The sequence below is a fragment of the Leucoraja erinacea genome, chromosome 18 (genome assembly GCF_028641065.1).
Source record: "Leucoraja erinacea ecotype New England chromosome 18, Leri_hhj_1, whole genome shotgun sequence".
Lineage (NCBI taxonomy): Eukaryota > Metazoa > Chordata > Chondrichthyes > Rajiformes > Rajidae > Leucoraja > Leucoraja erinaceus.
The window spans coordinates 21,214,564-21,235,766 of NC_073394.1; the positions used below are offsets into that span (position 1 = coordinate 21,214,564).

General features: G+C 43.5%; 1 protein-coding gene across 1 annotated transcript; it reads right to left on the reverse strand.

The window, feature by feature from the left end:
* Window positions 1–3,562: 3,562 nt before the first annotated feature.
* On the reverse strand, window positions 3,563–21,100 carry taldo1 (transaldolase 1). Its single transcript, XM_055649539.1, has 8 exons — window positions 20,941–21,100; window positions 15,065–15,188; window positions 12,763–12,870; window positions 12,380–12,511; window positions 10,751–10,926; window positions 9,718–9,915; window positions 6,239–6,384; window positions 3,563–3,784 (listed from the first exon to the last, which is right to left on the reverse strand). Exons 1-8 carry the CDS (start codon window positions 21,038–21,040, stop codon window positions 3,752–3,754), a joined length of 1,017 nt encoding a protein of 338 aa, XP_055505514.1. The 5' UTR covers window positions 21,041–21,100; the 3' UTR covers window positions 3,563–3,751.
* Window positions 21,101–21,203: the final 103 nt, after the last annotated feature.

Here is a 21,203-nt window from a genome sequence, read left to right on the forward strand (position 1 = left end):
CCGGGCATCCCCTCCATGTAAATCTGGAGAGTCAAAAGAGCACTCGGACAACAACCGACCTCTCCCTGCCATGTTGAACGAAGCGGTTCAGGAGATCCTTCACCCCTGCGGCCATTAGATTTTATAATTCGGACCGCTAGGCTGTAGGAGGATGCATTTTTGCATTTTTTAAATTTTTGATTGTTAATTATTTTAAGTATTTATTGCTCAAAGGTAGTGTCCACATTGTATTTTATGTATTTTCTGTCTGCATTCGTTTTGAATGTGTGGGTTTGTTGGTTGGGGGCTTCTGTACATCTGAATTTCCCCGAGGGGATCAATAAAGTATTTATTATTATTATTATTACAAGCAAGCTGGAGGAACAGCACCTCATATTCCGCTTGGATAGCTTACAACCCAATGGTGATCATTAAATTCTCCATTTATAGGCAACAATCCCACCTTCTTCTCACCCCACCAACCCACCCCTCCCCTCCTATTTTTCCTGTTTCCACACCTTGAACCCACCCCCCCTCCAAACTACAAATGTTGTGTTATCTTCCAAGATTGAAAGTTATGATATCCATTTTCACCACCCTTCCTATTCCAACCCTGACCTTTCTGTCCTGGGCCTCCTCCATTGCCAGAATGAAGCCACACGCATACTGGAGGAATAACACCTCATATACCGCTTGGGTAGCTTATAACCCAATGGTAGGATCATTGGATTCTCCAATTTTATGTAACATCCATCTCATCCTTTTTCTTCCCACCCCCCTTTCCTGACCCCAGTGTGATCCATCCTCTTATTACCTCACCCCCCTTCTTCCACCTATATTCCTCCTGAGTTCTCATTTCTTTCAAATCTATTATCAACACTCGGTCTCCTTTTCCCCTCTTTCCTTTATCCATCATTTATTGCGTACAGTTTTGGTCTCCAAATCTGAATCTCTCTGAAATCTGAAAAATCTGAGGAAGGACATTATTGCCATAGAGGGAGTGCAGAGACGGTTCACCAGACTGATTCCTGGGATGTCAGGACTGTCTTATGAAGAAAGACTGGATAGACTTGGTTTATACTCTCTAGAATTTAGAAGATTGAGAGGGGATCTTATAGAAACTTACAAAATTCTTAAGGGTTGGACAGGCTAGATGCAGGAAGATTGTTCCCGATGTTAGGGAAGTCCAGGACAAGGGGTCACAGCTTAAGGATAAGGGGGAAATCCTTTAAAACCGAGATGAGAAGAACTTTTTTCACACAGAGAGTGGTGAATCTCTGGAACTCTCTGCCACAGAGGGTAGTTGCGGCCAGTTCATTGGCTATATTTAAGAGGGAGTTAGATGTGGCCCTTGTGGCTAAGGGGATCAGGGGGTATGGAGAGAAGGCAGGTACGGGATACTGAGTTGGATGATCAGCCATGATCATATTGAATGGCGGTGCAGGCTCGAAGGGCCGAATGGCCTACTCCTGCACCTAATTTCTATGTTTCTAATCTACCAATCAACCCCCCCGTACTCATATCCACCTATCACTTGCCAGGATATGTCCCAACCCCACCTCTTTTTCAACTTTCTCTGCCCCACTGCAATCAGTCTGAAGAAGGGCCCCGACCTGAAATGTCAATAACCTATCCATTTTTTTTTATCATCTATCAAGTGTGGACGGGCCTCTTGGTTGGCATGGATGAGTTGGGCCGGTGCCTGTTTCTGTGCTGGATGAGGGTAAATAGAAGTGGAACAAGAGACCTTTAAGAAAGTGTTTAGTTGTCATATGTACCAAAAATAGAACATTAACCTCTTACTTGCTGCAGCATATTAGGCCTGTAAACACAGTATTCATAAATAACGCAACATCAACGTACCATAATTGGCAAGACTTTACAGAGGATTCTGGACGCTGCCCAAATCATAACACAAACCATCCTCCCTTCCATTTACTCTATCTACGCTTCATGCTGCCTCGGCAAGACCACCAGCATAATCAAGGTCCACTGTCACCCCTGTCACTCCCTCTTTTCCCCTCTCCCACTAGACAAGAGGTACAGAATTATGAAAATGCACACCTCCAGATTCAGAGACAGTTTCTTCCCAGCTGATATCAGGCAACTGAACCACCATACCAACAAGTAGAGAGCTATCACCTCAGCTGCTATCTACCTCATTGGAGACTCTCAGCGTATCTTTAATCGGACTTTACTGGATTTTATCTTGCACTAAACGTAATTATTTTTATCATTTACCTGAACACTGTGGACGGCTCGATTGTAATCTTGTATAGTCTTTCTGTTTAGCACGCAACAAAAAGCTTTTCACTTTACCCCGATATATGTGACAGTAAACTGACTGTATTTAACGAGTTATCTTTCACACATGTTATTTTAATTTAATACCCTGCAGAGCCATTTAGAAGTTAGAACGTAATGGAAAATATCCTAATTTTATTTTGAAATTATGACATAAAGACATGTTTCCAGGGCTATAATTCACTTGTTAACATTCTTTTTTTTTGCTCTGAATCCTTTACACTGAAGAAACTCGTGATTGTTGGCGATGAGACAGCATTGCATTCTACAAAGACTTTAGAATTGGTCCATTGTGTTGGAGCAAACAATACTTTTCTTCACTATATTTTTCATTCCACGATCAAGCTTAAAAAATGGTGCCTCAATCCACTCTCATGCCAAAGTTACTGTATTACAATCAAGATGACAAAGAGTTAAATATATATTAACAAATCAAAAAAAATAATGTCCTTCAGGGAAAGGATGACTTCTCTTCCACATCAGGCCAATATGCATCTACAGACCCAAATAACTTGACTGACCCTTAAATGCCTTCAGAAATGTTCTAAAGAACTACACAGGGCAATTAGGATGGGGCTTTACCAGTAATGTTATCTTCCAAAAAATTTCATGATTCAGCTCCAAGGGGGACAGTTGATGGTGTCCCCCTCCTACAGTAGGGAGCTTTTGCATTTTCAACTTGAAATTGTGCAATCTGGTGCATACTGTAGCGAGTATTTTAACTTACACTTGAATGCAACATTTATGCTTTAAATTGGATTAGGTATGAATAAGGTTAGGCTAAATTACATACCTAATTATATTCCACAGACAGGCTCTGATCAACAGGTGCAGCACATGAATGACCATAGTATATTAATTTATTAGAAATCAGATTATAATTCATGCTGTTTTATATATATATATATATATTCCTTCCAACCAGAGATGCTGTAAGTCCCGCTGAGTTACTCCAGCATTTTGTGTCTACCTTCGATTTAAACCAGCATCTGCAGTTCTTTCCTACGCAGACAGAACCTCAGGTCAGGATTGAACCTCAGGTGTCTGGTGCTGAGGCAACAGCTTCCCTGACTGCACCACTGTGCTGCCCTAATCTTGGTTTGTTATACACAAAAATGCCACATCTTGATCCCTACCTGTATGGTGGCACCATTGTGCCGCCCTAATCTTAGTTTGTACACACACAAATGCCCCATCTTGCTCCCTATCTGTATGATGTGCAAGCAGACACCATTTTAATTGGGGAATAGTGGTTGAAATTCACAGCTCAGACAAGAAGTTGGTGTGATGATGTATTTATTAGAAAGAGTTGCTCCAAAATGCACAAGCCTGGGTTAAGTGGTACAATTCTGGATACACCAATACATAATGTATTGTGTTCCTTTTACACAATTGGTCAAAAAGAAAGTAAAGCAAATTTTCAATCAAACTACGTGATTCAAAATGATCCAAGTGTGCGAGAGACTTTCTAGCATCCATTCTTGGCACCGAACACCCGTTCCTACAAAGGATAGATTAACAAAATAAATCAAAGTCTGAAGTTAGGTACAATGTTCTTATACCCCGACAGTCCAGGATCACATACACCACTCCCTTGCAAAATAATCAACATTCAGCTTACATTTCAGGAATTTGTAAAACTACTGTTTGGGATAGTGACAGCAAATGGTTCATCTTTTAAAAGCACTTTGATTAAGCAGTGCATCAATTTATTGCTTTCTTTAAACCAGTGTTTAAGTCTCAAGACACATTACAATCTAAACCACAGTAAAAGATTAACTAGGTGATTGTATTGCAACCTGCCTCGAGATAATAATGACAACCAGAATGTATACAAGTACATTCACTTACATACTGTGGACATACACAGTATACACACAGTAAGGCTAAACGCTGATGTGGTTCTCGCTCCAAAACAGTGAAACTGACTGTCAAACTAAGTTTGAGTTTAGTTTAGAGATACAGAGTGAAACAGGCCCTTCAGCCCACCTACTCCGTGCCAACCATTGATCACCCGTTCACACTAATTCTATCCAACACATTATGGACAATTTACAGAAGCCAATTAAACTACAAACCTGCACGTCTTTGGGACGTTGGAGGAAACCGGAGGACCCGGATCTCTTGCACTGTAAGGCAGCAACTCGACTGCTGTGCCATTGTGCTGCCCTTTATTATTTTCGGATATTTCATAAATTATGTGCACCACTTTGCAATGAAACTACTATCTCTTTTGATAAATGTTATAAACACCATGCCTTAATGCATTTGTGAAGATTTATTACAGTGATAATGTGGCCCTCCGGTTGGTTACTAAGCAGCGCCTCAAGTTTAAAAGAACAGTTTAACTAATGGATCCACTTTGAGAAAAATTGTTTTGAAATTTGATTATATATGGTCAACTGGTCTTCTTTATTGAGCTAAAAGGTGAGATAACATGGGCATGCTGGAAAGAGAGCAGTTAAACAAAGACATCTGCTTTGTCAAAAAGCGTTAAAACTACAATGCCTCCTCTGGAAAAAGGGGGCATTTCATGGCTAGATGTTGGATAATCCAGCAATTTGCCACACTTCTAATGAACTGAAGATTTTCCATTGTCAATAAGAGAGGCAAGAGTGAGATTAAATACTGACGGGTGCCGACCTGAAATGTCACCTATTCATGTCCCCCACAGATGCCACCTGACCCACTACTGTTTTTTTTTTCAGTAAGCCAGCATCTGCAGTTCCTTGCATCCACTTTGAAATTAAATACTTCCACATGCAGTGAAGAAAGGCCCCCGACCCGAAACATCATCTATCCTTTTTCTCCACAGGTGCTGCCTGACCCACTGAGTTACTCCAGTGGTACACACAAAAATGCTGGAGAAACTCAGCGGGTGCAGCAGCATCTATGGAGCGAAGGAAATAGGCAACATTTCGGGCTGAAACCAGCATCTGTTGTTCCTTCCTACACCGTGCACTGCTACGTCAATGCTAGCTGAACAGCAACTCAAACTGCAGTCTCAACACCAGGTCAACAGGCACCAATCAGTTCTTATTTCGGCCGCTCGCAGTCTTAAAAGGGAAATACAGGTCCACATTGATTTTATAGCACCCTTTATTCCAGAGCCTTGGTGGATTATCCGTTCTGCCAGACCAACACAGGCCACGGTCCTCGAGGGGAGTCCAACGGTACAGGAATATACCGACGGGATGAGATACCGGCCCTCAAAGTTGGCCTCTGAAGTCGGCTATGGGAAGTGATCAGCCGGCTCCGGCCAGGGAGTTCCAGAGCCCCTGGCCACAGGGGGAAAATTCGACCCGCCGAAAAAACAGCCAGGGAAGTCCCGATGAGATTGAGATGTCGCCTCACCAGGCCTAGGCGCCACATTGTCAGGGAGGAACTGCGTGCGGGGGAGAATTTCATGTGCGGTCTCGTAATTTTGTCTGGTTTGAAGGAGGATAAGGGGTGGTGGACCTGTTCATTCAATGTGATTCAGTTCGTATTGAACTTCCTCACTATAGCCCTGCAGAGCTCCCTTCGTTGTACATGGTTCATGTTACAATGCCAATAAAGCAGAGCTCCCTTCACCAGAAGTTCTGCATCAGTTCAAGGTTGAAGCCCACAACGACACACTTGAGGAAAATTGCAGACGGGGAAAAAATGGTTTTGGTAACCCAGTAAGGAGCTGCTTTGTTGAAACTAGCAAACTATTTAGATGCAAAGAGTGGTGGAGCATCAGGACAGGGATGGGCAATGTTTCGGGTCAAGATCTCTGGAGCGCACGGATGATCAACGTTTCGAGTCGGGCACTTCTTCGTCTGAAGAGACCCGACATGAAATGTCACCCGTCCATGCTCTCTAGCAATGCTGCCTGATTCATCGAGTTGCTCCAGCACTTCTTTAATAATATAAACTGCACCTGCAGTTCCTTGTGTCTCATTTAATGTAGCAGGCTTTCAAAGGTACATACCTTAAGCATGCTTTCCAGCTTAACAGCATCAGCAGCAAACTTGCGGATCCCGTCAGACAACTTTTCCACTGCCATCTGGTCCTCATTGTGAGACCAACGAAACTTCTGCTCATTCATTTCAACTTTTTCTATGTTAAGTCCTTCAGCTGCATAGAAGTGAAAGAATTGTTGGAATCTTTGGAAATTACATTGATAAATGTTATTTGCATAACCTAAACCTCAACTAAACAATATGCACCCATTTCAACTGCACGATCGATCGCCTGGTACAAGAACAAAGATTACTTTAGTTTAGAGATTCAGCACGAAAACAAGCCCTTCGGCCCACCGAGTACGCACCGACCAGTGGTCCTCGGACACTAACACTATCCTACAAATTAGGGCCAATTACAATTTTACCAAGCCAATTAAGCTACAAACCAGTATGTCTTGGTGTGTGGGAGGAAACTGAAGCACCCGTTGTCAGGTCACAGGGAGAATGTATAAACCTTACAGACAGCACCCGTAGTCAGGATCAAAGTTGGGTCTCTGATGCTGTAAGCCAGCAACTCTACTGCTGCGCCACTGTGCCGTGATCTTTTGCAGCTTTAGTTTATACACAACATTAGAACGGCACTAATTAAAATCATGTAGTGCTAAATTATGAAAATCTTAAACAGGATACATTTGGTCTACATTTTAGAAAAATATGTAAATTGACCAAAATTCATTTATAACTGTACATTGTTGAAATATCTTGTGATTGTATTCTGCATAACCAGAACCTATTTCACCAACAATTTATGTTTTAAAAATAAAAACAATTCATTGTCTAATTTATCTTCATGAACAAGGGAGGGTTTTAACCAAAAGGACTTGGGGTGGCACAGCCCAACAGCTGCTGCCTTATAGTGACAGAAGTCGGGGTTCGATCCTGACTACGGGTGCTGTCTGCATGGAGGAGTTTGCATGTTCTTCTTGGGACCACCCAGTTTTTCACCGGATACTCTGGTTTCCTCGCACATTCCAGAAGTACAGTTTTGTAGGTTAATTGACCTCTGTAGATTGCCAATTGTCCCTAGTGTGTAGGATCACACTAGTGCATGGGGTGATTGATGGTTGGCAGGCCTGTACGAAGCTTTCCAAAAAGGGGGTGGCATGACAGGATAACAAAAAATTGAGTGTGAAATAGTGTGCGCGCTGTGCACATCATGAGTGCGAAGCGTGAAATCCTTTGATGCCAGGGTCCAGGGCCCGCTTAAGGGCCCTGGAAGATCTGGGGTTTTAGATGCTCTCTGATGCATCCGAGCCTTATTTTGGAACATTTTTGCACCAAATTTATGACCAATATTTCAGAAATTAACAGGAATGTGAGAGGTAGCTTTTTCACACAAAGGGTGCTAGGTGTATGGAACGAGCTGCCAGAGGAGGTAGTTAAGGCTGGGACTATCCCAATGTTTAAGAGACTATCCTAATGTTTGGACACGTACATGGATAGGACAGATTTAGATGGATATATGGACCAAACGCGTATGAGTGGAACTAATTTAGATGGGACATGTTGGTCGGTGTGGGCAAGTTGGGCTGAAGGGCCTGTTTCCACACTGCATCATTCTATGACTAAAAAGTTAAGAAGAAAAATTAATGTAGATAAGTAGAGCAGACTTGAAAGAGGAGTGAAATGTAAAGGCAGAGAGGTTTATGGGTGGAATGCATAGACATTCCTGAATGTTACCCAAACCAACGTGAGCTACTTTGTTATGGTGCTTGCCCTCTCCTATAATGTCTCTGCTGCCTTGGGTGATGCAGGACAGGACACGAGCTTTGGGACGGTGTGAAGCTGTTGCAGTCTGTCCCAGCCTGGTAAAAACCTGGATGGAGTGGATGTGGAGAGGATGTTTCCACTAGTTTCCACACAAGCCTTTTAACGATCTCTATGGCTACAGAGGTCAGTGCGACAAGCCTGTAATCATTAAGACCAGAAATCCATACCTTTTTGGGTACAGGGACAATAGTGGAGACTTTGAAGCGGGCAGGGACAGTGCATCTTTGCAGGTACTGGTTAAAAATGAGTAATTGGGTGTGAAGTGTTGGTGGGGGTGGGAAATGGTCCACTCTTTTCATACTGGAGTCTTGCCTTAAGTAGGTGTGAAGTGGTGAATGGGAAGGAGAGGGTGCAGGGTCCATTCTTTGCAGACTGGGGTCTGGCTGTGTTTGTTGGGGAGGGGGTACCAGGGTTACGTTTCTGATTTTCAAACCTGCAGTAAAACTCATTCAGGTTGTTCGTCAGCTGACGATTGCCCAAAGAGCGGGGGGCTTTCCTCTTATAGCTGGTGATTTCTTGCATGCCCTTCCAAACTGAAGAAGAGTCACTAGCTGAGAACTTGCTCCTCAACTTCTCAGAGTACCTATCCCTTGGCAACTCCGATACCTCATCTCAGCTCTTTATCGATTAGTCTATACTTTAACTATTTAACGATTAGGCTATCGGCTTGACGCATATTTGCCCCCCCCCCCCCCCCGATCTTGCAATGGAAATGTTACATCTTTATATAACGATCCCATTAAAATGTATATTTATGTCACAAACTATGGAATTCACATTTTTCAGTATTATTATCAAGGAAAAGAAAGCAGTTCCAATTGTTTGATATTATTTGATATTGTTTAAAATAATTCATATGGAGGAGAAAATATAATAGCTCTAAAACCTACCTTAATTTTGCTATATCACTAAAGACAGTCTCCCTTTCCCTCTCCCCACCCCTCTCTCTCCCCCTCCCACACCCCCCCCCCCCCACCTAATTCTGGTGGGGGAACGAAGATGAAGGTCGCGTGGGCCCAGTGGGGGTCAACGGTGGTGACAGTGGGGCCCAGTGGATGTCAACGGGGGTGGCGTGGGCCCAGCGGGGGTGGCGTGGGCCCAGCCGGGTTGGCGTGGGCCCAGCCGGGTTGGCGTGGGCCCAGCAGGGGTCAGAGGGGGTGAAGATGGCTTGGGCCCCAATAGCGGGGGGGAGGCGAGGTGACCGGGCCCCGCCTGGTGTTGGGGTTACAGCCGCTGGGTTCGGATTCAGCCACTCACGCCCAGCGACGGGAGGACGGTCTCCTGGTCGCCAGACAAGCCGTTGGTGAGGCTACGACGCCGTGGATGGAGACGCTGGACCGGGCGGGCAGACCCCCCCCCCCCCCCCCCCGGACCCAGAGAAATGAGCACTCCCTTATCCCGCGGGCCAGATTTTATTTCTGATTTTTTTCCCCCGATTTTACCCCTCGGGATTTTTTCTTACTCTGGGAGGAAAAAGGTGGTGCGGTCGCACCCAACGCACCCCCCCTTCAGACAGCCATGGTTGGTATGGACTTGATGGACCGAAGAGCCTGTTTCCACACTGTACCACTAAAGTCTGAAGTAAAGACTTAATACATTGAGCAAATTATTGCTCGCGATTTCAGATTTGAGATTATTAATTGAAGGTTACTAATTCACATGGAAGAAAACATACCCTTTTTAGCACACAAAACACGAGTCAGTTTTTCAGTGTCTTTGCTGAGTTCTTCCAGCAATTTTGGAGAGATTGTCAGATAGTCGCAGCCTGCCAGTGCTTTGATTTCACCGGTGTTACGGAAGGATGCTCCCATGATAATGGTCTTGTACCCAAACTTTTTATAGTAGTTGTAGATCTTTGTTACACTTACTACACCTGTAGTCAAAATGAGGAAGATAAACAGTGTTACTATGGTCTTCAAATCTTCAGATGCTGATGGGAGACAGGGTGGGTTGGTCCCTTATTAAAAACTGTTCCCATGGAGAGAGAAAATCCCCATCAGAAGTGCCAAGCTATATACATGCATTAAAAAGAAATTGTTTGAGTGAGGACATAGTCATAGTCACACAGCATGAAAACATGTCGACCAACATGCTCCATCTACACTAGTCCCTCCAAGTCTTTCTTATCCATGTACCTGTCCAAATATATTTTAAATGTTGCTATTGTACGTGCCCCAACTACCTCCTCTGGCAGCTCGTTCCATATACCAACCACCTTCTTAAAAAGTTGCCCCTCAGGAGATGTGCAGTGCTAGTTTTTACTTAGAAACACAGAAAGTGATGTTAATCAGCAACTCGCTGCCAGGGGTGGTGGTGGTGGATGCAGATAAGATAGCAGCGTTTAAGACACTTTCAGATAAGCATATGGATATGCAGGGATATGGATCACACGAAGGCAGATAAGGGGTGGTCTTGACATCATATTTGACACAGACATCGAGGCCTGTTCCTCTACTGTACTGTTCCATGCTACAGTGTCTAGTGAATAAAACAATCATGGCTATATAAAACAATACACTAACGTTCAAAAAACCTTTGGACAGGTACATGGATAGGATAGGTTTAGAGTGATATGGGCCAAACGCATGCAGGTGGGACCAGTGTAGATGGGGCATGTTGGTTGGTGAGGGCAGGTTGGGCCGAAGGGGTCTGCTTTGACGTTGTACGTCTCTATGACAAATTAGCTAATGAGGGGTTGATAAATGTACCTGGATCTTCACACGGTCTGTAGGTTTTCTTATCAGTGTTGGCCACATGCCAGTCCAGAATACGCCCCACAAACGGGGAAATGAGCGTCGCTCCAGCCTCGGCGCAGGCAACGGCCTGAGCGAAGGAGAACAGCAGCGTCATGTTGCAATGGATGCCACACTGTGCCTCGAGGGATCTGAAACACACATGCATTCTGGTTGAGCAACACCCACCTGCAAGCTGATCACTATTCAGATATTGGCTCCAGACATAGGGGCCATTAGCTGTTTCAGAAGAACTGTAAATTATTGCTCACAGATTATGTTCATGCCAAGACAGGGATGAAAGGGAATCAAATATTAATGGAGGGACACGAGGAACTGCAGATGCTGGTTTACAAAACAAAAACACAAAGTGCTGGAGTAACTTAGTGGATCCGTCAGCTTCTCTGGACAACATGGCTAGGCGTCAGAAGAGTCTGAGGAAGGATCCCGACTCAACACGTCACCCATGCATGTCCTCCAAAGATGTTGCCTGATCTGCTGAGTTACTCCAGCACTTCGTAGTTTAAACTTTTTCACAAGTCAGGTTTGTATATTTAAATGAGCATTAAATTAAATTTCCAATATCTCTGCCCCATGCAGAAAAGAAACAGCGGCGCTCTCACCAAGTCAGAATTTACTTTAATTCCTCCCCATTTCTCCAATTTTTGAAATCTTATAACACTCTGGAATTTGCAAGTTCATTTAGCTGATGCAAGGGACCTGTAGCAAACAACAGGCTAATGTTAAACTGAACAGACTAATCAGGATTTTATCGCAGTTAATGTGCAAATGTTCTTTTGTCTTGGCCCTTGCTATACGTTGTGGCTCGCAACACATGGACTACATGTTAGTGCTTACTGGAGGATTTGATAATGCAATATTAATGTAATGACTTTCTTAAAAAAAAAAATGCAGAATTCATTACTCAAAACTGTTTAGATATTGATTCCAGACACATGAAACTTTAGCAGGTTTAACTGTAAAGATAATTATATTTCTTGTAGATTAAAGCACCCATTAAATCAAGACATTCACAATAATTTCCAAATGGTCCTATATAGTTCAGTAAAGGGCCTGTCCCACTTGGGCGTCATTTATGCGTCACGCAGATGACACGAAGATTTTGTACATACCAAAATCCAGGGGCACCACAAGTCATTACCTATGTCACCACGAACCATGCACACGTAATGCGCACCATGCGCACATCACGTGCCACGTAAATGATGTCGTGTAAATTACGCGCAAATGACGCCCAAGTGGGACAGGCCTTTAACTAAGTCTTTGTAAATTCCAAATTAACATGTCTGTACCTTTATTCAATTATTGGCTTCTTTTGATAGTACCAAACTTGGAAAAGTTTCACTGCTAGGCCTTCATTTCCAAACTGACTAGTTAATTAACCAGTTAATGAACTAACCAGTTAACTAGCCAACTAAAGTTAACTTCAAGTAACTTTAAAGTTATTCTTAACTTCATATAAAGGTTAGAATTATATTTATGATATTATGCAGAAATCTGACGAACTCCCAAATGTCAATATACATGCACCCAATTTGTGCATTTGACATTTGAAGTACTCCACACAGATACAGCAGCACTCACTTGCCAGCCTGGATTCCTTCCCAGGTGCTGGAAAGTTTGATGAGAACCCGGTCCTTGTTGATCCCTGCATCCTTGTACATCTGAATTAAACGTTGGGCCTTTGCAATCATGGCATCTTTGTCATATGACAGTCTACATATTTGAAAAAAGATGAGCAAGTTATTAATCATTAAACAAGATTCAATTTGCTGTCCACTTGCTATTTTGTTGATAGTTATCAAAAGAATTTGTCGAGATCAACAAATTAGTTTAAGTTGCTACAAACTGTTAGAAATTTGTATATTTAAAGCATTTAGATTAATCCACTAATTCCATGGGGATATAAAAATATACTATTTGCCTATTATATCTTCCATAGTCACAACTACATTAATAATTTTTACCTTGCATCAACTTCAGTAGACACTCTGCCTGGGATTTTCTTCAGAATTTCCACGCCAAAATTGATATACAATTTGTCCATGACATTGGACATCTTTTCTGTATCAGATCTGGAAAAAAACCCATTTCTATTTATCATTCCGAGTAATAAATCCTAAGTAAATTGTGAAATGGCCGATTGTTGAAACAATTCCATTTATTGTTGCAGAGCAGACTAACAAATGCAAGGCATATAAAAAAACCCTTCAACTCTCTGATAACAAAGCTTTGTCTGTAATAAGCCTAAAAGGATTCAAGGAAAATTCAAGTTTAAAATATTTAACTGCTCAGAGCAGCACAATGGCACAGCTGGTAGAGCCACTGCCTCACAGAGCTAGAGACCCGGGTGTGATCCTGACCCTGGGCGCTGTCTGTGAAAAGCAAATTTCCCAGTTTCCCAGTAGGTACGGATTCAATGTTTGCACAGGCAAATAAGTTGAAAATGGACACAAAATGCTGGAGTAACTCAGCAGGACAGGAAGCATCTATGGAGAGAAGGAATGGGTGATGTTTCAGGTCTCTACACCCTTGACATATGATGACCAAAACTTAGAAATAGTCCTACTTTCTCGTGAATTATAATAATGTTAGGCCACCTTATTACTACTTTTAATGGCCTCAAAGAATGATCTTTTCACAATGAAGATTGGAATCAATTTGGGAGGATACAAGGATCGGACAAGTTTTGACTTCTAGAGCACATTACTTGCCCTTAATGACTCACAAAACTAGGCCCAAGAGGACACGTTATATATATTGGATGGATTACGTTCCAGTTATTATGCCATTTAATGGAGGGTGGATATTGGCCGGCAAAATTTTGAAAGAGTTATGTCTAGATGTGATTAAACAATGGAGTACAAACTTTCACCAGGTAAAGGCGATGGCAGAGTCAAGCTACGTCAAGGATTCAAAAGTTTCCCCATTTTCATAATGATGGCAAGATCTGGAACAATTTGGTTTAACTGCAAACATTTGCTAGAGAGAAGTGTTAAGGGCAGCACAGTGGCGCAGCAGTAGAATTGCTGCCTCACAGAACCAAAGATCCAGGTTCGATCCTGACCATGGGTGCTGCTGTTTGGGCATTCTCAATGGGTGCTCCGATTTCCTCCCACTCCAAAGGTTTGTAGGTTAATTTGCCTTATATAAAATGTAAATTGTCCCCAGTGTAGGATAATGCTAGCGCACGAAGCGATTGCTGGTCGGCGCGGACTCAATTGGGCGAAGGGTCGGTATCCATGCTGTATCTCACAAGTCTACAGTAAAGAAAGGTGGAGTAAGAAGGCAGTGAATAAATGAGTGACAGGGGTCCAAAACCTAGGATTTATTTTTCCAACCTTTATTTGGAAGAATTGTGTTTTGGAATTGGATATCAGACTAGCAAGCCCGAGTTTCAAAATGAGGGCAGTGATACAATGTTCAGGTATATCTGTCCATCAGTATTTTTGTGGAAACTGGTATCTCGTTCAAATGACATTGCCAGATAATTAATAAGATGTTGCAGTAAAGTGGTTGGGAAACAAAGAAACATTTCAAAAACAAGAAGTGATGCCGCTGTGGATAGCTAAGAATAGAATCCAAATAGTTAGCGCAGCTCCACCCAGCAAGGCCACAGGCACTGAAGCTGATGGCTTGTTAATCATGTCAAAAGGATTTAAAACAACCTCTCTGCTCCAAGACAAACGACACCAATGAGCATATAACTCAATCAGCGTCACCAAGAATTTTCACATCAGCATTTTTGTATTTGTCCCTTCGATTGATTCAACCTACTTTATAAAGGTAGTTTTAAATATATTAGGAATCCAACTCGTGTTTAGTCGCCTCTATTAGATTATTTTACTCCTTTCTGTCTTACTTCCTTGACCCCCTTCATTTTGTCAAAGTATTGTATAGCCATATCCGAGAACACAATCTTGATTGCCAAGTAACCAGATTAATTGTTGTTTCTGAGCTGCATGCTTAGTATTGTTTTATTGTTGTGTACTGAGATGCACTTTATTTTGCATGCATGTCAAATCATACCATACAACAACGCATCAGGTCATGCAATCTATTTATTCCCTCTCAAGCCCATTCACCTGCCGCATTCCTGTGCATGTTTGTAGGTGAATTGGTCTCTGTAAATTGCTCCCGTCGCATCAGGAGTGAATAGGAAAGTGGAATAACATAAATTAGTGTGAACGAGTTAGTGTGGGCTCGGAGGGCCAAAAAGCCCGTTTCCATTCTGTATCTCTAAACTAAGTTTTGAGCTTAATTTCTTACCCTCCGAGTTTCTTTCCATATTCAATAGCATCATCCAACAGCTTTGCATAAGCTGGCATCTGAGAGGCGGCAAGTATGAGTGAAGGGTTGGTTGTGGCATCTTGAGGTTTGTATGCTTCAATGGCTGCATGCAAAAAGCAACAGGCTCAATCACTGGTTATAACACCATGCAGGTTAAGCAAACACAAAGATCTACAACACCATGAACCAAGACATTCTCCCGTTTGCTTTTTATACGAGGAAAGCTGCACACTAATTAATTGCACACTATCAGACAGATGTTTTCCTGCAGATAGTGGTAAGATAATTTATTTAAAATGCTGCTTAAGATGCATTGTTAATAATTCACCAATACGCTTTTTTGCAAAGTCAAAGTGACTAAGCAATTTGTATTTTACCTGGAACGTGAACAACATGGTAAGGAATGCAAAAGAGGCTCATGTTACAGCAGCCAGCAAGCTCCACTACGTTAAGCAAGCAATTCTAACTTAGTTGCAAATAATGATCAAAAAGTGTCATGAGCACAATTTGTTATAGCTCTGGATGGCAATTTATGTTGAAAATTAACTTCTCCTTATCCCTCCACACCAAACTCCATCATTCCCTCTGCCCCATATCAGTCGTCATGAAAATAAAATTAATTTGAGGAATAGACACCGTCCAAATTCTTGTCCTCACTGCAGGTAATTTCTGATGGCAATTTTGCAAGTCATCACAGCCCCGACTCCAACTCTCCAGCTTTAAAAAAAAAATGTCAGCAGGGGTTCGATGGACACATTTAAATCAGATTAGAAATAAAATAATAAACTATTATTTGGACTAATACCACACTGAAAATAGATTTCATATACTGTGATTATCAGGGGCTCATTATGAGTACGGGTGCTGTCTGTACAGAGTTAGTATGTTCTCCCTCTGACCATGTGGGTTTTAGCTGGGTGCACCGGTTTCCTCCCACACTCCAAAAACGTACAGGTTTGCAGGTTAATTGGCTTCGGTAAAATTGTCCCTAGTGTTTCGAATAGGCTTAGTGCACAGGGTGATCGCTGGTCGACGCAGACACGATGAGCCAAAGGGCCTTTTTCCACACTGCATCTCGAAAATCCAAAGCAAATATTTCAGTTTTTTTTCCAGTTCACAAAGTTAATAATGAGAAATAAAAGTTTATTGCTGACAGCTTCTAATGTTTTCCAGCATCCCGATGCATGTTCTGGTAAATTGGTAGTTGCTAGATTTAATTTAATTTCTTGGTGGAGTGATATTCTACATCGAGCAAAGATCAATGATGCATCAACGGGAGGCACAGTGGTGCAGCTGGTAGATCCTGACCACGAGTGCTGTCTGTACGGAGTTTTCACGTTCTCCGTGACAGCATGGGTTTCATCTGGGTGCTCCAGTTTCCTCCCACAATCCAGACATGCAGGTTTGTAGTTTAATTCGCCTTTGTAAAATTGCTACCATTGTACAGTGGATCAGAAAATGGGATAACAGAGGTAGTGTGAATGGGCAATCGGTCAGCGTGGATGGTGGGCTTTCCATGCAGTATCTCTAAACTAAACTAACACCATGAAAAGCATCAGGCAAAATTAAAATGACCATCCAAATGTTACTTTCACACTGCGATAAGAATGACAAAAAACAGGACAATTGGTCAACTCTTGAAACCATTAGTTTGCTTTTTAAACTGCAATGCAAGCTATGTTAATCTATTCATTTCCAATACAGATGACACTTTCAATTCAACATCAAAAACATACAAGTTATTCATTTGACAAACTTCAAACCCTCCTTTAGATACAAAGGAAGGGCCAGAAATAAAAATTTATGCTGCAGAAAATTTAATATTCACTCCTTTTTCACCTCTCCCCTCCATCCCCGAATGCAAGCAGTTTATTTTTCATAACTAGCCATCTGATTTAGATCCAATTAGTATCCATTGCCCCTTGTTGAAAATAAAATCTGGATGAGAACATGAAAAAAATAAGACACCCAACCAGGAACTGATGTAGGTCGGCAAGGGTAGGGTTGAAAAGTGATAGGAACAGGGACAAGAATTTGGAATTACTTCATACGATAACCAAGGTTGTGAAACAAAACTCTGCCCTGTTTCACAATAGTGAGCCTCATAACCCAACTTGCCCTTGCTATCAAAGTTGGTTGCAACATACACCACAAAATGGTGTACAATAGCGGCTTTATACTACTTCACAGATCTTCCGATTCATTTTAATTGAAGGGTTATATGATGCAGTGCAGACAGATGATGTCCAAATTATAAAATAAAATCGATGTCCAGAGATATTCTTATTTTGAATGAGGCTGCGTCTTGAGTCCTCCACTTTGATCGACAGGTACAGCATGGAAACAGACCCTTCGGCCCACGCCGACCATCGATCACCCATTCGCTAGTTCTGTGTTATCCCACTTTCTCATCCACTCCCGACACACATGGGATAATTTTACAGAGGGACCTGGGAGGATACCGGAGCACCCATCATTTTTTATCAGGAAGCAAAATGTGCAACACCAGAAGAGACCAGATCTTTAGCGAATTATAAACGTTTTAACAAAATATAGCTATTTACTCAGCCAGAAGCTGCCTGGCCTACTGAGTTCCTCCAGCTCAAGATATAAATTGGGTATTTTTAAAGCGGAGATTGATAGGTTCTGGATCAGTAAGAGTGTTAAAGGTTACCAGAAGAAGGAAGGTCAATGGGGCTGAGAGGGAAAAATAGATCAGCCATGATCAAATGGTGGAGCAGACTTAATAGGCCAAATGGCCTAATTCTGCTCCTATGTCTTATGGTCTTATATCAGTTATTTCAATGCAACGTCAATTTACTTTTCTGAAACAAAACTGTCAGGCATACACCAAGGGAATTTCACAGATGGGGCAGAGGGGGAAAAAAATGGGCTCCATGGTTTTAATCTTGCCACAGTGGCACAGCTGATAGAGCTGCATCATCACACCGCACAAAGACCCACGTTCGATCCTGACCTCAGGTGCTGTCAGTGGACTTTGCACGTTCTCCTGATGATTGCATGGGTTTCCTCCAGGTCCTCCGGTTTCCTCCCACATTGCAAACACGTGCGGGTTTGCAGGTTAATCGGCCCCCTGTACAATGCCCATAGTGTGTAGGGAGCGGATGAGAAAGTGGGAATACATACTACCAGTGTGAACGGGTGGATGATGGTCAGTGTGGACTCGGTGGGCCAAAGGGTTAGATTCTCAGGGAGGGAAACAGCCTGGCCTGTAGTGGGCGGGTGGGCAGGGAGGTGGGGGGGGACAACAGGGATGGGGAAATACACCTTGGGGAGGGAGGGGATGACCTGCCCAAGGGTGGTGAGACAACCTGACCCTGATCCCATACACCCCCTACTCCAACAGCCCCTTTCACCCCCTCTTCTTCCCCACTCCCTTCCCTCTAACTATCCCCTCCCGCCCCTCACCTCTCTTTCATAGACACATAAAACATAGAAAAATAGGTGCAAGAGTAGGCCATTCGGCACTTTGAGCCAGCACTGCCATTCAATATGATCATGGCTCATTCAATCATTTCCCCATTCCTGCTTTCCCCCCCACATCCCTTAATTCCTTTAACCCCAAGAGCTAAATATAACTCTCTCTTGAAAATATCCAGTGAATTGGCTTCCACTGCCTTCTGTGGCAGAGAATTCCAAAGAATGGAACAACTGGGCTTGTATACACTGTATAATTTAGAAGGATGAGAGGATATCTTACTGAAACATAAAAGATTATTAAGGGATTGGACACGCTAGAGGCAGGAAACATGTTCCCAATGTTGGGGGAGTCCAGAACCAGGGGCCACAGTTTAACAATAAGGGGTTGGCCACTTAGAACAGAGATGAGGAAAAACGTTTTCACCCAGAGAGTTGTGAATATGTGGAATTCTGTGCCACAGAAGGCAGTAGAGGCCAATACTCTGGATGCTTTCAAGAGAGAATTAGATAGAGCTCTTAAAGATAGCAGAGTCATGGGATATGGGGAGAAGGCAGGAAAGGGGTACTGATTGTGGATGATCAGCCATAATCACAGTGAATGACGGTGCTGGCTCGAAGGGCTGAATGGCCTACTCCTGCACCTATTGTCTATCATATGTCAGTCCCGCCATCCCGGAAATTAACCTGATGAGCCTAAGCTGCACTCCCTCAATAGCAATAATGACCATCCTCAAATTGGAACAAAATTGCACACAATAGTCCAGATGCAGTCTCACCAGGGCACTGTACAACTGCAGTAGAACCTCCTTGCTCCTAAACTCAAATCCTTTTGCAATTAAAGGCAAACATACGGTTAGCTTTCTTCACTGCCTGCTGTATCTGCATACTTACTTTCAGTGACTGATGTACAACCACACCAATGTCTTGTTAAACCTCCCCTTTTCCTAATGTGACATCATTCAGATAACAATCTGCCTTCCTACTCTTGCCCCCAAATTGGATAACCTCACATTTATCCACATTATATTGCATCGGCCATGCATCTGCCCACTCACCCAACCTATCTAAGTCACCCTGCAGCCTCATAACATCCTTCTCATAGCTAACACTGCCATCCAGCTTTGTGTCATCCGCAACATTTAATGTTACATTTAATTCCCTCGTCTAAATCATTAATATGTACTAGACCAAGTGCAGACCCGTTGGGTCTGCTCCTCCAACGCACCCGTCCCCTACCCGGAGCCCCCATGAGAGGCGTGGTCCTCCAACTCAACCCGTTGCCGAAGGTAAGATTCGAGCGCTCCTCAGCAAAGATTATAGCTCGTGAGCCTCCCCCAACATGTTAATATATATTGTACATAATTGGGGTCCCAGCACCGAGCCATGCGGCATTCCACTTGTCACTGCATGCCATTCTGAAAAGGACCTGTTAATTTCTACTATTTGCTTCCTGTCTACCAGCCAGTTCTCTATCCACGTCAATACCCAACCCCCAATAATACCATGTACTCTAATTTTGCACACTGATCTTTTGTGCGGGACCCTTGTCAAAGGCTTTTTTTAAAGTCCAGATACACCACATCCACTGACTCTCCCTTATCCATTCTACTGTTATATCATCAAAAAATTCCAGAAGAGTAGTCAAGCATGATTTCCCCTTCATAAATTCATGCTGACTTTGACTGATCCTGTCACTACTTTCCAAATGCACTGCTATAACATCTTTAATAATCGACTCCAGTTTCTTCCCCACTACCGACGTAAGGTTATCTGGTCTATAATTTCCCATTTTCTGTCTCCCTCCTTTCTTAAAAAGTGGTTGCATTGGCTACCCACCAGTCCACAGGAACATTGAGTATAGAGAACATCGGAAAATAATCACCAATGCATCCACGATTTCTAGGGCCACCTCCTTGAGTACTCTGGGACACAGACCACCAGGCCCTGGGGATTTATCTGCCTTCAACAGATCCCAACAGTTTACCCAACACCATTTCCTGACTAATGTCGATCCCCTTCAGTTCCTCCCTCCCTCAGTATTTCTGGGAGATTGTTTGCGTCTTCCTTAGACTTCCTTTCACCCCCACCCTTCTCTCCCCCTCTCCCTCTACCCCACTCCCCTTCACGGCTCCCTCGTCTCCTCTCCTTCCACCTCCTTCGTGTATGTTCCACCCACCCCTCCCCTCTCTGACCTTCACTCACCCTCCCTCGTCTCTCTCCCCTCACCCTCCCCTCACCCTCCCTCCTCTCTCACTCCCTCCTCTCTCTCCCTCCTCTCTCTCCCCCTCATCCTCCCCTCACCCTCCCTTTTCTCACCTTCCCTTTTCTCTCCCACCCTTCTAATTTACTTCCTACTTCCTCCTGCCTTCCTCCTCCTGCCTTCCTCCTGCCTCCCTTCCACCCCCCTCACTCACCGTTGAAGTCGCCGGTGTCGGCCACCACCACGGTCATCTCCTTGAGCTGCTGCAACACACTCGCCATCCGTTGCCTCTTGGTCGTCCCGGACTCAGCCATGGCACCGTCGCCCGCTTGCCCAATCACCACCGCCCACTCGCCCCACCAATGGGCGGAGCCTGGCAACCGCCCCACGACCAATCAGACGGGGCCGCCGGGGCCTCGCGTCCAATCACCTCTCTCCCGGCCCCGTCCATTGTCGCACGAACCAATCAGCAGCAGG

Coding starts and splice junctions, on each gene's coding strand:
- taldo1 (XM_055649539.1), bottom strand. CDS start 21,040: ATGGCTGAGTCCGGGACGACCAAGAGGCAACGGATGGCGAGTGTGTTG. Junction 10,927..12,379: donor GAAGGAATCCAGGCTGGCAA/GTGAGTGCTGCT, acceptor TGTGTGTTTCAG/ATCCCTCGAGGCACAGTGTG. Junction 9,916..10,750: donor CAGACCGTGTGAAGATCCAG/GTACATTTATCA, acceptor TTTTGACTACAG/GTGTAGTAAGTGTAACAAAG.